Raw genomic sequence first — 13718 nt, forward strand, 5'->3', positions numbered from 1 at the left:
TCTTATGATCATCTTATTACTATCATTCCACCGTAAAGGCGTAAAAGATAAACCCGTCTATGTTTTTGGCCACTAAGCAAATATACAATTTAGTGACAATAAAATTATAGTTTGTTAAATTTTAATTTTAACCGTTAATAATAGAAACTCTTAAGAGCTATATTTCACAATAGTTAAGTGACTCAAGATTTTGGGTTGATTCCCAAGTTTCAAGGATGACTTCTATTTATAATAATAAGATCACCCTACCTTATGCTAATCTTTCAATGTGGGACAATTCTACTATTTATACGTTGTATATTCGCAACATTTCATTATTTTTCAATGGGGGAAAATAACATACTAAGAAATACACCATCTTTTTCACACCCAGCCCGACATCCAACCCGAATGCCGAAATACGGACAATTGCTACTCATTATATTTAATAGTAGTTATATTTAAGGGTTTTTTTTGTCAAACACAACTTTTAGAAAACTTTTAGACTCGTTGGAAAGGTGGGAGTACAAGCTTTTCAGGCGTTATCAATACGGTGGTGATAGATAGCCTTATGTGGGGTCTATTGGTGTGTAAAGTAAGGCTGGTCAATGAGTGAATTAGTGTTTTTCTGATTTTTTTTTTTTTACCTCAAATTCAATCCTTGACCAAGCTTACTTTACACACCAATAGACCCCGCATAAGTCCACCTATCACCACCGTATTGGTAACTTCTGGAAAGCTTGTACTCCTACCTTTCCAAAGAGTCTAAGAACACCTCAAATCGACCTCGTTTGCTACCTCAAATATCAACTTAAAGTCACTCTATTGCAAGTGGTTAAACTTTGGTCAAAATGTCGTGTTTTACAAAAAAAAAAAACATTATTAAAGGTTGTCTTTTACAAACTTTTTTTTTAAAAGTGGTGTTTGAAAAAAAAAAAGTTTTTTAAAGGTTGTGTTTGACAAAAAAAACTCTATATTTAATAATATGAGCAAATACTATGTGTTAATATTCGTACGTTCAACATCCAATCTGATTAATAATGAGCAAATATTAACAAACTAATCTTATCTAGAGTCTAAAGTTTTTCGCACGTATATAGGTAACATTTGTGCAATTTTATCTTATTGCTAACAAACTAATCTTATTTAAAGTCCAAAGTTTTTCTTACGTATAAAATTAACATTTTTTTCTTATAGATATTAAGTAGTTTTTAAGGGTTGGACTCTCTAGATGAAAAAAAATGTTAAAACTTGAAAAATTAATATTATGTAACGTTACTTTTAAAGTCTCTTATATAATAAGTATAGTACTAATGTATGTTCGTTATTTAAAAATTCAGCGTAAAAATTAAAAAATAAATAACTTATTGCTAAACTACTAAATTTGAGTAGAAAAGGAGATGATATAACTATATATAATTTTATAATTGTGAAACCACCAAAATCAAAAGTATAATACAAATAAATTTCACTATTGTAGAGGTGGTAATACAAACTCTTATAAGAGCTATCTAAGACAATACTTAAGAGATTCAAAAGATTTTGGGTTGATATTTAAGCTCTAAGGATGACTCATATTTATAATCATAAGATCACCCCACATTATGTTAATCTTTTGATGTGGGACAATTCTACTATTTATAATAATAGGATCAGTACAACTTATGTTAATCTTTCGATGTGTGATAATTCTACTATTTATAATAGAATTACCCCACCTTTTCTACTATTTAAACGTGGTATGTTCACCACATCTGCATTATTTTTCAATGTGTGACATCTAACATACTAAGAAGTACATCATCTTTTTTGCACCTAGTTCGACATCCAACTCGATTTAATAACGATTTGTTCTTTGGAGTCAGGTCTCCTACTCTCTCTTAATTGATGTACGAACTCTGTTTATAAGTCTTTTAATTCAAGTACCTATTTAAACAATGATGGATAATTCCGTTTCAAATAAAAATTCGTGATAATAAAATACAAATAAATTTGGTATTAAGACTACATAAGCCGTTATGGACTATGAGTCTTTTAGGAAAATGTGTTTGTAGCATTTTATTATGAGTGTGTAGACAGTTCCTAGAGTTAAGATGGTAGCTGAACCATGAGTTGTTTGCTCTATTTGGATTTCTTCGACTGTTGTCCGCTTAATTGTTTGACTAATATTCAGTAAGTTGGTCCCATTGTAATGAAATCATACCTAACTCATTTTTATATTTTCATTCTCATTAAATTGAATAATTAAAACATTATAAACGTTATAACCCATTTTATTATACGAAATATTATTATAATAATTAAAACATTCTCCACATTATTTTTTATATCATATTGTGAAGATAATGATACAAACTCTTAAGAACTCTCTAAGACAATACTTGAGAGACTCAAAATATTTTAAGTTGATAAATAAATTACAAGGATGTCTTCTATTTATAATCATAGGATCACCCCACCTTATGCTAATCTTTCGATGTGGGACAATTTTATTATTTATACATGTTCAATGTGGAACATATAAAATGCTAAGAAGTATATCATCTTTAATATGTGCAAATATTATGAAATCTATACTCTAATGATAGATTTTTTTACCACGAATCTAATTATACTATTTTCATAATTTTTTTAATGATACAATTTCTTCAAATGAAATGTAAAAAGTTTTTAAATAAAACTTAGAAAAAATACTTGAATATAATTTAAGAAATATATATTATAATAATTCAAAGATTTTTTTACTTTATTTTTTATATCAAAAAATATTATTTATGATACTTTCCTAAATTGATTTTTGATGATGTGGACAGCTTAGAATCGCTCAAAAAAAGTCTCTTTTATAAATATATATAGATATAGATAGATTATGGAATCTAACTTGAATTATTTATAACCTACTTATATTATATTTTTGTATGTTAAATAATTAACATCTCTATACATCTAATAAACTATAAAGTTTAATAAAATTGCATAGATTTTAAATTTATTATATAATTTATGATGATAATAATTAATACCATAAGTGTGCATGTTTATACTAATTAATTATTTTGTTTTAAGGAAATTGACCATCTTCTAGTCTTCTATAAATATTTAGAAAAATTACCAAGCATCTTCTTTCCTTTAGTCTCCTTGAAATTGACCATTTTAATTAATTATTTTATTTTAAGGAAATTGTTCATCTTCATTAATTATTTTATTTTAAGGAAATTGACCATGTTTTAGTCTCTTACAAATGTTTTAGGAAAATTACCAAGCTTCTGTATAATTTAATTTTAACCCAAACTATATAATATTTGCATTGAGATCCCTTAATTGGGTCCATTAGATGATGCTAATGATTTAAAACTATATAGTATAATTAATTTGTATAGCTTGTTTTAATTACATTAAAGTCCTTTGGTTTCTGGATTTAATATATAGTGTTGATTTTATTTAAAGGAAATTGATCATCTTCTAGTCTTCTATAAATATTTAGAAAAATTACCAAACATTTTCTTTCTTCTAATCTCCTTGAAATTGACCATCTTAATTAATTATTTTATTTTAAGAAAATTGACCATCTTAATTAATTAATTTATTTTAAGGAAATTGACCTTGTTTTAGTCTCTTGCAAATGTTTAGAAAAATTATCAAGTTTCTATATAATTTAATTTTAACCCAAACTATATAATATTTGCATTGAGATCCCTTAATCGGGTCCATCGCACGGTGCTAGTGATTTAAAACTACATAGTATAATTAATTTATATAACTTTCTTTAATTACATTAAAGTCCCTTAGTTTTTGGATTTAATATATAGTATTGATACATACCTTACAATATACTTGTGGTGTACAATTGAAATAAAAAAGCAAACACACATGAAAAGAAAACACAACAATTGAGAAATCTAGAGACTACTACTTACTATCACGGCCCCCTTGGTCACAACCTCGACACCTTTATTTGGGGAAAAAAATTAATTGATTATTAAATCTCCCCAAATTAAGAATCTGGTTGTAATTGAGTTTCATGGAACCCTAGAATTTGTATCTGATTATTTTAATTTCAGATAATAGAGTTTTTTGGGTACAAATAAGCGAAATAGTGGAGAGGAGCATGTTAATTAAAGATTTTATAAAACAGAACCGCCATCCTCTTATTTTTCCGTTCCCCTTCTTTTTCAACAATTCTTATATGGACTATAACCTTTATAACCAATCTTTTATATATATATATATATATATATATATATATATATATATAGAGGCGGGATCCGGTGAGAACGATCACTCGGTGCAAACGGTGAGAACGACCTACAATAGTAATTTAATCAAAAACATCACGCGTGATTTTGACAAAATCTAGCACACAGCTAAACCCGACTGTTTGACCAAAAAATCAACAAAATCTCTTTCTCTCTCTACTTTCCAAAATTTTCCCCCAAATCTAATCAAATATTTTCCGCGAAAACACAAGAAATTCCGAAAAAACATGGACTATAGCCGCCAAAATCGACTAAATTGATCGTAATCAATCGCGTTGATCATCTAATTGATGTACTGATATAATACTTTTCTGATTGTTTTGGTGTGATTGATGCATTCACAATCGATTTTGTGATTTCGATTGGCATTCCAGAATTATTTTAATCGTAGAAAATTATGGATGTTGAGGGTTCTAGCGATTTGGGGGAACATACTGATGCGATTGTTCCAGCTGCTAGCAATGATATCGTGCAGTCACCGTCTCATCTAGGTATGTACATCTGAAAATCAGATGAGATAAGTCTTTTATATTAATCGTTGCAATAAAATCGTCTGATTGATGTATTTGTTGATCATTTTGATGCGTATTCATACTAATTTAAACATATGAAGACAAATTATTACGATTGCTGCACGTGTATCGTTAGCCTGATTGATATTATGAATTGATGAGTCTGATGGATATGAACAGTTATCTTACCGGTCTGGTTAGTGTATATGATATGCAGTTTGTTTTAGAGTTGATTATTACACTTGCTGATCAAATTTCTTATGCACGCTATACAGTATTCCGTGTGTTTCAATATCATGAATATTAGTATAATTGATGTATATGCCTTATATGGAAAACGTGCCTGGTAGAAGAACGAAACCGCCCTTTATAGACCAACGTTTATGAAATACATGTATATTAGTATAGTTGATGCGTTTGTGTTTTGTCAGCAGCGTATCTAGAATTATAATTAAGGGATATACCGATTCGTGTCATAATAAACATTTGACTTTCTCACTTTTTGTGACAAGATTATAAGACATGATTGATGTATATTGACGTCTACGTTAAGTAGTCAGTAATGAAAAATACGAAATTTCAGCGATCAGGCACAACTTTCTGAGATAATTTCTGTGGTTTTTTTGTTTTCTAATTGATTTCGTGCTTTTGACTAAATTAGCGTACCTGAACATTATATTTGTTGTGCATTAGTTATTTGAGCTTGCTGCTTATACCCTTATTGTTCTCTTGTGTAGCGTGCATAGATGCAGGCTCACCAATCATTGAGACAAACCCGAAGGAAAGAATACCCGTATGTGCGCTTTAATTGAAGCCCTGTTTTGGGTATGATCTTTGATAAACTAGATGATGGGCTAGATTTCTATAAGGCTTATGCTACTAACTCTGGTTTTAAAATGCGAAAGTCGACACAACGAAACGTGGATGGGGTTGTCATGACTAAGTACTGTGTGTGCAGTAAAGCTGGAGAAAGTAAGCCTAGAGGGAAGGTAAAAAAAAGACAAAGAACTAGAATTTTATGTAATGCAAAAATTTTTTTCCGTAGAAATGAAAAAGGTCAATATGTTATTGTTGACTTTCATGAAGGACATACCCATCTCCTCTCAACACCAAACACCGTGGTACATTTGACTGAGTCCCGAGAGTTAACCCTTATACATAAATCCATGATTGTTGAGAATTCTAAGGTGAATAAAGGGCCTGTGCAAAGCTTTAGGATGTTCAAAGAATACGTGAAAGGGTATCAAAATGTCGGGGCATCACTTGAGGACTTCAAAAATTTTTGGAGGGATGTGAAAAAATTTATTAAAGGGTATGACGCGCAAATGATGATTGAAAATTTCATGCACAAAAAAGCCATGTGTAGTTCGTACTACTTTGATTTTGATGTTGACGATCGTGGTCGACTATCTAGGGTTTGTTGGTTTGACCCTATAGCTATAAAGAATTACAGTCTTTTTGGTGATATGACGTCTTTTGACACGACGTTTAATATGAACACGTATAAAATGATATTTGCCCCTTTCACGGGGGTTGATCATCACAAAAAATGCGTGTCATTTGGAGCAGGACTTATAAGGAAAGAGACTGATGAGGATTTCGTATGGTTGTTTCAGAATTTTCTAAGTGCAATGAGCAATAAGTATCCTGTATGCATAATTACCGATCAGGATAGGGGCATAAGATCGGGGTTAAAACAGTGTTCGGGGACAAAACTCAAAGACAGATATTGCATGTGGCATATCATGAAAAAGTGCCGGACAAGATCGGAACTACGCTATATCGGGAAACTAACTTCATGAAAGAGTTGTGCTCTGTGTTTCAAAGGAAGATATCGAACCGTCCGAGTTTGAGGAACGGTGGTGCTCGATTATATCTTCATACGGGCTGACCGGCAATGAATGGTTAGATACCATGTTTGACAAAAGGGCTTTTGGATCCCGACCTATTTCGTGGATTTATTTATGGGTGGACTAATGAGAACCACGTCCGGTCCGAGTCCGAGAATAGCTTTTTCGGAAATTTCATGAACCCACACTTAACTTTGGTTGAGTTTCTTATGAGGTATGAGAGTGCTATGGATGCTCAAACGATGGAAACAATCTAAATTAATAGCCGAATCAAAAAACTCCTTCCCTGATCTAGAGACGCCTCACCCTTTGGAAAAACACGCTTCTGAGTTCTACACCCCGGTGATGTTTTTTCGAATTTAAAAACGAGTGGGTGGTGCCTGTTTCACCTGTGGTGTTAAAATATTAGGGGTTACTACCGTGATGACACATCCCCATTATTGATCGTGAAAAAGACAAGGTTTACAATGTTATCTTTATCTCTGACGAAATGAAAGTGAATCGCACACTGTAAAAAGTTCGAGAGACATGGAATTTTGTGCCGTCATGCGCTTTACGTGTTGAAAGAACAAGGCCTTGACAATGTTCGAGCGATATCTGTTAAGTCGGTGGAGCAAATTGGCAACATGTCACCGATTTGTAGTAATGTGCCACATACTTTAATTGAAGATTGTAACTCATTAGATGTTAGACGGCACAAAATTGGTACCTTATGGTCCGAGGTGTTCTCGTGTGTGACGCCTCATTTGAACAAAAACGAGTATGTTGACGAATTGCTGGGAATTTTGAAAGATTTTAAAGATAAGATAAACGCACAAGCCGATGACGTCGGAATGTAGTAGTAGTAGTACCACGGGTGATAGGCTGAGAAAGAAGAATAGGGAACTTGAGATGCTCTTAGGAACAAAAATACCAAAGGAAGTGGTTGTCTTACCTCCCGATCAAAAACAAAAGGGCTGGAAAAAGAATGATGTCCCAAAGGGAAAAAGCTACAAAAAAGAATGTAAGAAAGCGGCCAGAAATGCAATGCTTGCGGAGAGGTAGGATTCCATGATAGTCGGAATTGTCTGGGGAGAGTATGATTCCATGATACAGTACGCTATTAATTTGATCAAACCGAAATAGTTTCCTTTCATCTGTTTAATATTTACGGCGGTAGATGATTGACGTGTATCTATATATCCTCTTGATCTGAATATCTGATGCCTACGAGGAGTCTTAAAACGCCTCTTTAGCCTCTGGTCTATCCTTCGACTCGTGGAATTGAGTTGTTTTCTGGTGATGACAATTGCAGATGATACCTGTTGCTGCTAATGATGTTGCCTTTTCAGTTCATGTTGTATTAATGACTGTGCAGATTGAATATGTTTAGTTCGATTGTTGTATCTAATCAAATTTGTAACCGTTAATGTTTTATAGCATTTGTTCGTTTCAGGAATGAACAACGGAAAAGAGATGCGGAACACATACCCAAATATAAATGAATAATGGCGGGAGGAATTGAGACTTCATTTTTGCTCTGCTATATGGGATTTTTGAACATTTTTTTTTTTTTTTTTTTTTTTTTTTGATCTTTTTTTTTTTTTTTTATAGCATTTGTTTTATAGCACAACATAATAGCGTATCCACATGGATTATATGTGCATCTGGCAAGGCTGAAAGTGTATCTGTCCGAATTGTGAATGGAAACACTTTTTTTTTTTTGTCGGAAGGAAACACTTGTTATATCATATACAAGTGAAAGTTTATGGAAGGCTTGCGTTCTAGATATTAAGGAGCTAATGAATCTGCTCATTTTTTGATATGTGAAATGGTAAAAAGTAAGCTTTCAGGTTTCTTCACAAAAAGCGTGACTATTAACACGACTGTTGCACATGTTTTTCATGAAAATCGTACACGTTAGTATTAATTGTGAAAAAACGCAGCGTAACATATTAATAAACAAAGATTCGCGAACTTAAGTTACATAGACAAAATCCTAATATTGTATGACATCTAATTATCTATTACCTGATGATTTCATTAGACACGATTGATTTCAATAGTCACAAATGATATTGTACAAGGCGTCTTTTAAAAAAAAAAAAAGGTTGTTGGTGGGTTGTTAAAGAATATAGTATTGGTATGGTATCACAATTGATGTTGTGGTTATTAACATGTTTGGTAAACATATTAACATGATTGATGCACATGTTATACATGATGAGCGTGAGTATTAACACGATTGGTGCACATGTTATACATGATCAACATACTTAGTAATTAAAGAGGTTGCCCGAATCCTAGCCCATTGCCACATAGACACCACCATTTGTCTAAACACGATGAGACGGTATGGGATGCATATCCTACATATTATCCACAAAAAGTAGATGCCCTTCCATTACAAACGGTCAAAGCTATCATGATTCCATATCCAACGGGATGCCACAAATGAAAACAACATGAACCAAAGGCGTTTCAAAAGACGCCTTGTACTTAGAAAACCAGATACACAAATAACGTAAAGGTAGTTAATACAATGCAACAAAGCCCCAATTACACCATCACAAAGTCCATAAGATGTACATGACGTTTACTAAGCCTACATGTCAGCCACAATCCTGCCAAACGCAAAGCCGCTCCCATGACTTTTAGTAAGCCTACATATCACACATGAGAAAAGAAAACAATGTAAACCTTGCACTTGTACGGATGTGATCGATTAAAACTAACAATAAAGACAAAATGAAAAATGGGATTTATTTTGAATACCTTACGATTGTTCTCCTGCCAACGTAACAATTTGAGCGCGACGTCCTTCCTAAATCCAGCCAACGCCTTGAAGTTGCTTTTGTCTTCCCATGGACCTCGGTTGCGGCCGACCTTCTAACCACTTGAGGACATGAACGCCGCAATCAAACCTTCGACAAACAAAACTAGAATAAGTACCAACACAGGCGGCCTTACTTTATCATCCGTGCACAAGTCACCCCATGTCCAAAGATACAAAAATCAAATAAAAACATGGGACATTTTGTCGCGACGCATACATCGCATTAAATGTACCTAACAACCGACCTAGTGTGACATACTCACCGAAAAGTAAATTAAAAAAGATGAGTACTTACAGATTTTTGCTCGAGGAACAGTGAGTCAAAAACTTAGCTAGAGGCACCCCTACAAGATGCTTGTAGCCTTTGGACCAAGCATAAGATCCGGAAGACATTAGTAACCTAAAACAAAATGATACATTGAACCTATTAGTCATGAATCCTCAAGGAAAGCATTATACGAACGAGAACAATTATAATATTTTTAAAAATATACCACTTCGCAGCAAGTTCAAAGTGTCACCGGATATCCTTAGGACGTAGTGAGTTCAGAATATAGTTCGTCTTCATCTCCAGATCACACACAATAAGAAACCAGTGTTCATTATCAATGATGGGTATAAAAACCTGTTGACAAAAATGAAAGACGTATGGTATGAATGAAATGGGTTTGATCTTCATAAACGAAAAAAATACAGTGTGATACATATCCACAGGTTAGAAAAACAGAACAATATACTTACGGCTTTCACACACACCCCATCTGTAGGCATATATGATGTTTTGATGTAATTGCGACCAAGATTTTTATCTCATTGAGGATTGAGATGCTAGAATAGACAAACATATCGATTATTAAGACAAACATTCAAATTGATAATAGAAAGTTAATCACGGATGAGAAGGGTAACACTCACACGTGCAGTAGATGGGATATACAACAAATCTGGCTTTAGCATAGTTGAATAGATCCCGAACATATCGATCACCTAAAATTGAAAAAACGAGTGTTGTTCTATACTACATAAAAATAGAAATAAACACGCATTTAAAAAATTAAGTAGTCACCATACCATATCCGCAACCCACTTCCGGGGTTTCAAAGAGCACATGCCTTCCTTTGTTACTTGACCAAAGCTTGTCTCGACGACTACGTCACTACAAAAAGAACATATACACCAACGAAAAAAAGCTTATTATGTGCTACTTCTAACAACACATATAAAGTTGACAAAGTAAACATACTAAAAAAGATGAAACATTACTCTTTAGCTGATTCTCCCGCACGTATAAGGAACACGTAGTCTAACAGGTGCGTGTCAGAATATTCCACTTCTTTTTTACCGCTTGTTTCCTTTTAAAAACGAAAAAGGACAATATATTTAGTAAGGTTAACGATCACTTGCAAACAAAAAAAAAACAAAAAAAAAAAAAAAAAAAAAAAAAAAGAAAAAAAAAATGGGTGCTTGCCCGATTTGACGTTAAGACGCTTTGACCATCAACACTTGTTTTGATAATTCGTTCGAGGACACGACAAAACCGCAAAACAAGATACTTCATCTTCTCGCTTAAGAAGGATCTTGCCAATTGCAGCCCCTGATCTAGACTGGATGGTTCAATATGTGAAACAATTGTTAATGAGAAAGTTGTGATTGCTTATTTACTAAACGTACATAGCCAAAAAAAAGGACGTATCTTACATTTATGAACTGAGATTTGAGCAATTGGCGGGACCCCGTATATGTCTCCATATAACACATCAGATAAATGCCATCATCAACGACGTCAATCACATGCGTTTTGGGGACGAATTCTTCACATGAGAAAAACTGGACTGTCTTAAATCTGAATGATTTGGAGACCATGTCACATCGAACAAAATCCCTCTGAAAAAAGTCAGATTACAATCAGAAACGTCAACGGAGTAAGAAAACTAAATTAAACGTTTGACAAAGTGAACGGGTGTGCGCAAAAATCATGTTCTCACCACCATACGAACAGAATCAGAGAAGTCCACTGATTTAGGAAGCATAGGATGAATGACTTCAATCTTTCGAGACACCATGTTAACACAGACCAGATGCGGCTCACGGAGTGTAAAAGGGAACATCATCTGGTTTTGAAACACATATATTAACCTTAGTAGAAACCTAAACAGGACAAAACTGACAAATGATACTAAAAATAAAAAAATACAGATGCTGAAAGCTCACCAATTTGACGTTATCGTATTCGGTAATATCTTCACATTTGATTCCCTGAAATTAAACATATTTAACAACCAAAATAAAGTCAGGTAGGACGATAGCAAGAATATCTATATAGAAAAACATAACATTGATTAAAACTGAAGGTTAAAACAAAGATAAATCAATCATAGGGAAACTTACATTAGGAGTCACAAAAGCGTATAAACGCAAAGGGGATGAGGCAGCTTTTAACTCCTCTCGCTTGTTCAATAGATTAGCCCATGCATTTATCACATTTGTAGAAATCTTTGTGTCTGAGATAAAGGACACTAAATCGTACCTTCTTAGCTGGAACAAACGATTCCTGAACAATACCTCAATTTGAAAATAACAAGACAAATGAAACAATAGACAAAAAATATAGATACGTTCTGATATACTAACGAATTACCCCACAAACTGATCACGATTAAACATTTAACTTGAGATTGAAATAGGTTGAAAAAAAAAAAAGATTATAAATACCTTTCATCAGATCCTTCCTCAAAAACCAAGTCAGAAACATCTTTCTCCGGTTGGCTCAATTCAGAAAACATAGATATATTCCTTTGAATAAAAGGTGACTTGTATACGGTTGGAACAACTACACCTCTCTTGGTCTCTATGTTAGCAGCATGGTGGACTACGTGAACTGATTCAACAGGTTCATTAGGACAATCGGGAGAAGCAACAGGTGCATTAGGAGCAGCAGACGGGGGAGAAACAACAGTTGCGAAGGACGATCAGGAGAACAAATTTGGTGCGATTTATCTTGAGATTGAAATAGATTGAAGGTCGGGAACTCGGGAGCAACTCGTCTTTTCTTTGGTACAGGTACATCCACCGGATCCTTGTTGAACGCGTTACCCAACGCGATGGCCGTCACGCCACAAAGGTAGGATCGTTCCAACAAGGATCGTCATTCACGCTTCCTCGGTGTAGATGGAACACGACCGCCATGAACCGCGGAGGTCGACCTACCCCCGTAGTAGACGTATCTTAACAAAGTGTGTGAATCTGCTCCTGAACCCGAGGCAGCAGCAGATTCATCAGTGCGCTTGTCACTGCCACCAACAACTGGGTCACCCCGTCCGCGATCCACTTTTGTCCCAAGCTCATCTTCAGGTACACCAGGTGGTGTTAATCGGAAACCCCTAGTAGAGAGTCCGCCATGGCGGACGGTGACAAACAAGCTGCAGAATTCGGCATTATACGCTTGCATAAAGTATTAATAGAATCTGCGAAATTCGAAATGCACGAGCAAGGGCTTTTTTGTGCTTGCCGGCGTTTCAATGCAAGAACCGACGTGTGATCGTTGGCATCGTGCCCATCACGTCCATTGTTGTCAGCCGCGTCATCTTCGTCATTACCAACAATATCATCATCCTCAGACACAACATCAGGTGCTGTTCTGCCACGGCTCTCCACATACCCAGGACCAAAGCAATTTGGATGCTTTACCAACTGTGAATCAATAAAACCAGAACCAAACCGATGAGCTTCCCTTTTTTCTCTAGATATTCGCAAAGAAATCGCTTCCTTCGTCCATGTACATAATGTTGGGAACACCGCATGAATCGATCTAGCCTTAAAAACCACCTATCAAGGTAAATGAAAATTAAAACCATGATAGGACCTTTATAGATCTTCTTACAGCTCCCATTGGCCTCCTTCTCCTTATCATCTCTCCACTGTTCAACACTTGCAATCAAGTTTCTTCGGGTAAAATCGCACCATCTCAGTTTTGGAATCACGGAGACATCACTCAAACACTTGAGTATTCGCACACTTGGAACACTTCCCTTAATTCCCATAAGAAACGCAGACACAACATATACGACAAAATTTCTCTTGAAATCATCCCCACCTTGTCTCTGTTCAGCCATCTTATTCAATAGGTGGGTGTAGGTAACTTTGTCAACACCCTCAAACTGAGACTTCCATGCAAAGAACCATCTCTACAAACACCCTCGGCCCGATCAAAACGAGTGGCTTGCACTATTTCTACCTCACCCATAGGTAACCCCGTGGCAAGATGAACATCTTCATCCCGAATAGGCAGCTGGTTGTTTAATAGGGA

At 34.6% G+C, this 13718-nt stretch overlaps 1 protein-coding gene and 2 long non-coding RNA genes across 3 annotated transcripts; 1 reads left to right on the top strand and 2 right to left on the bottom strand.

The window, feature by feature from the left end:
- Positions 1 to 4632: 4632 nt before the first annotated feature.
- On the top strand, positions 4633 to 7969 carry LOC141594928 (protein FAR1-RELATED SEQUENCE 5-like). Its single transcript, XM_074414907.1, has 4 exons — positions 4633 to 4726; positions 5594 to 5719; positions 5834 to 6396; positions 7892 to 7969. The coding sequence occupies exons 1-4, from the start codon at positions 4633 to 4635 to the stop codon at positions 7967 to 7969; spliced, it is 861 nt and encodes a 286-aa protein (XP_074271008.1).
- A 1969-nt stretch (positions 7970 to 9938) lies between these two features.
- Positions 9939 to 10749, bottom strand: LOC141594248 (uncharacterized). Its single transcript, XR_012522078.1, has 5 exons — positions 10676 to 10749; positions 10484 to 10568; positions 10328 to 10399; positions 10154 to 10240; positions 9939 to 10037 (listed from the first exon to the last, which is right to left on the bottom strand). It is a non-coding gene; the product is annotated as an uncharacterized LOC141594248 (long non-coding RNA).
- A 654-nt stretch (positions 10750 to 11403) lies between these two features.
- Positions 11404 to 11963, bottom strand: LOC141594249 (uncharacterized). The gene is made up of 3 exons (XR_012522079.1): positions 11801 to 11963; positions 11624 to 11668; positions 11404 to 11523 (listed from the first exon to the last, which is right to left on the bottom strand). It is a non-coding gene; the product is annotated as an uncharacterized LOC141594249 (long non-coding RNA).
- Positions 11964 to 13718: the final 1755 nt, after the last annotated feature.

This window comes from Silene latifolia, chromosome 8 (genome assembly GCF_048544455.1).
Source record: "Silene latifolia isolate original U9 population chromosome 8, ASM4854445v1, whole genome shotgun sequence".
NCBI lineage: Eukaryota > Viridiplantae > Streptophyta > Magnoliopsida > Caryophyllales > Caryophyllaceae > Silene > Silene latifolia.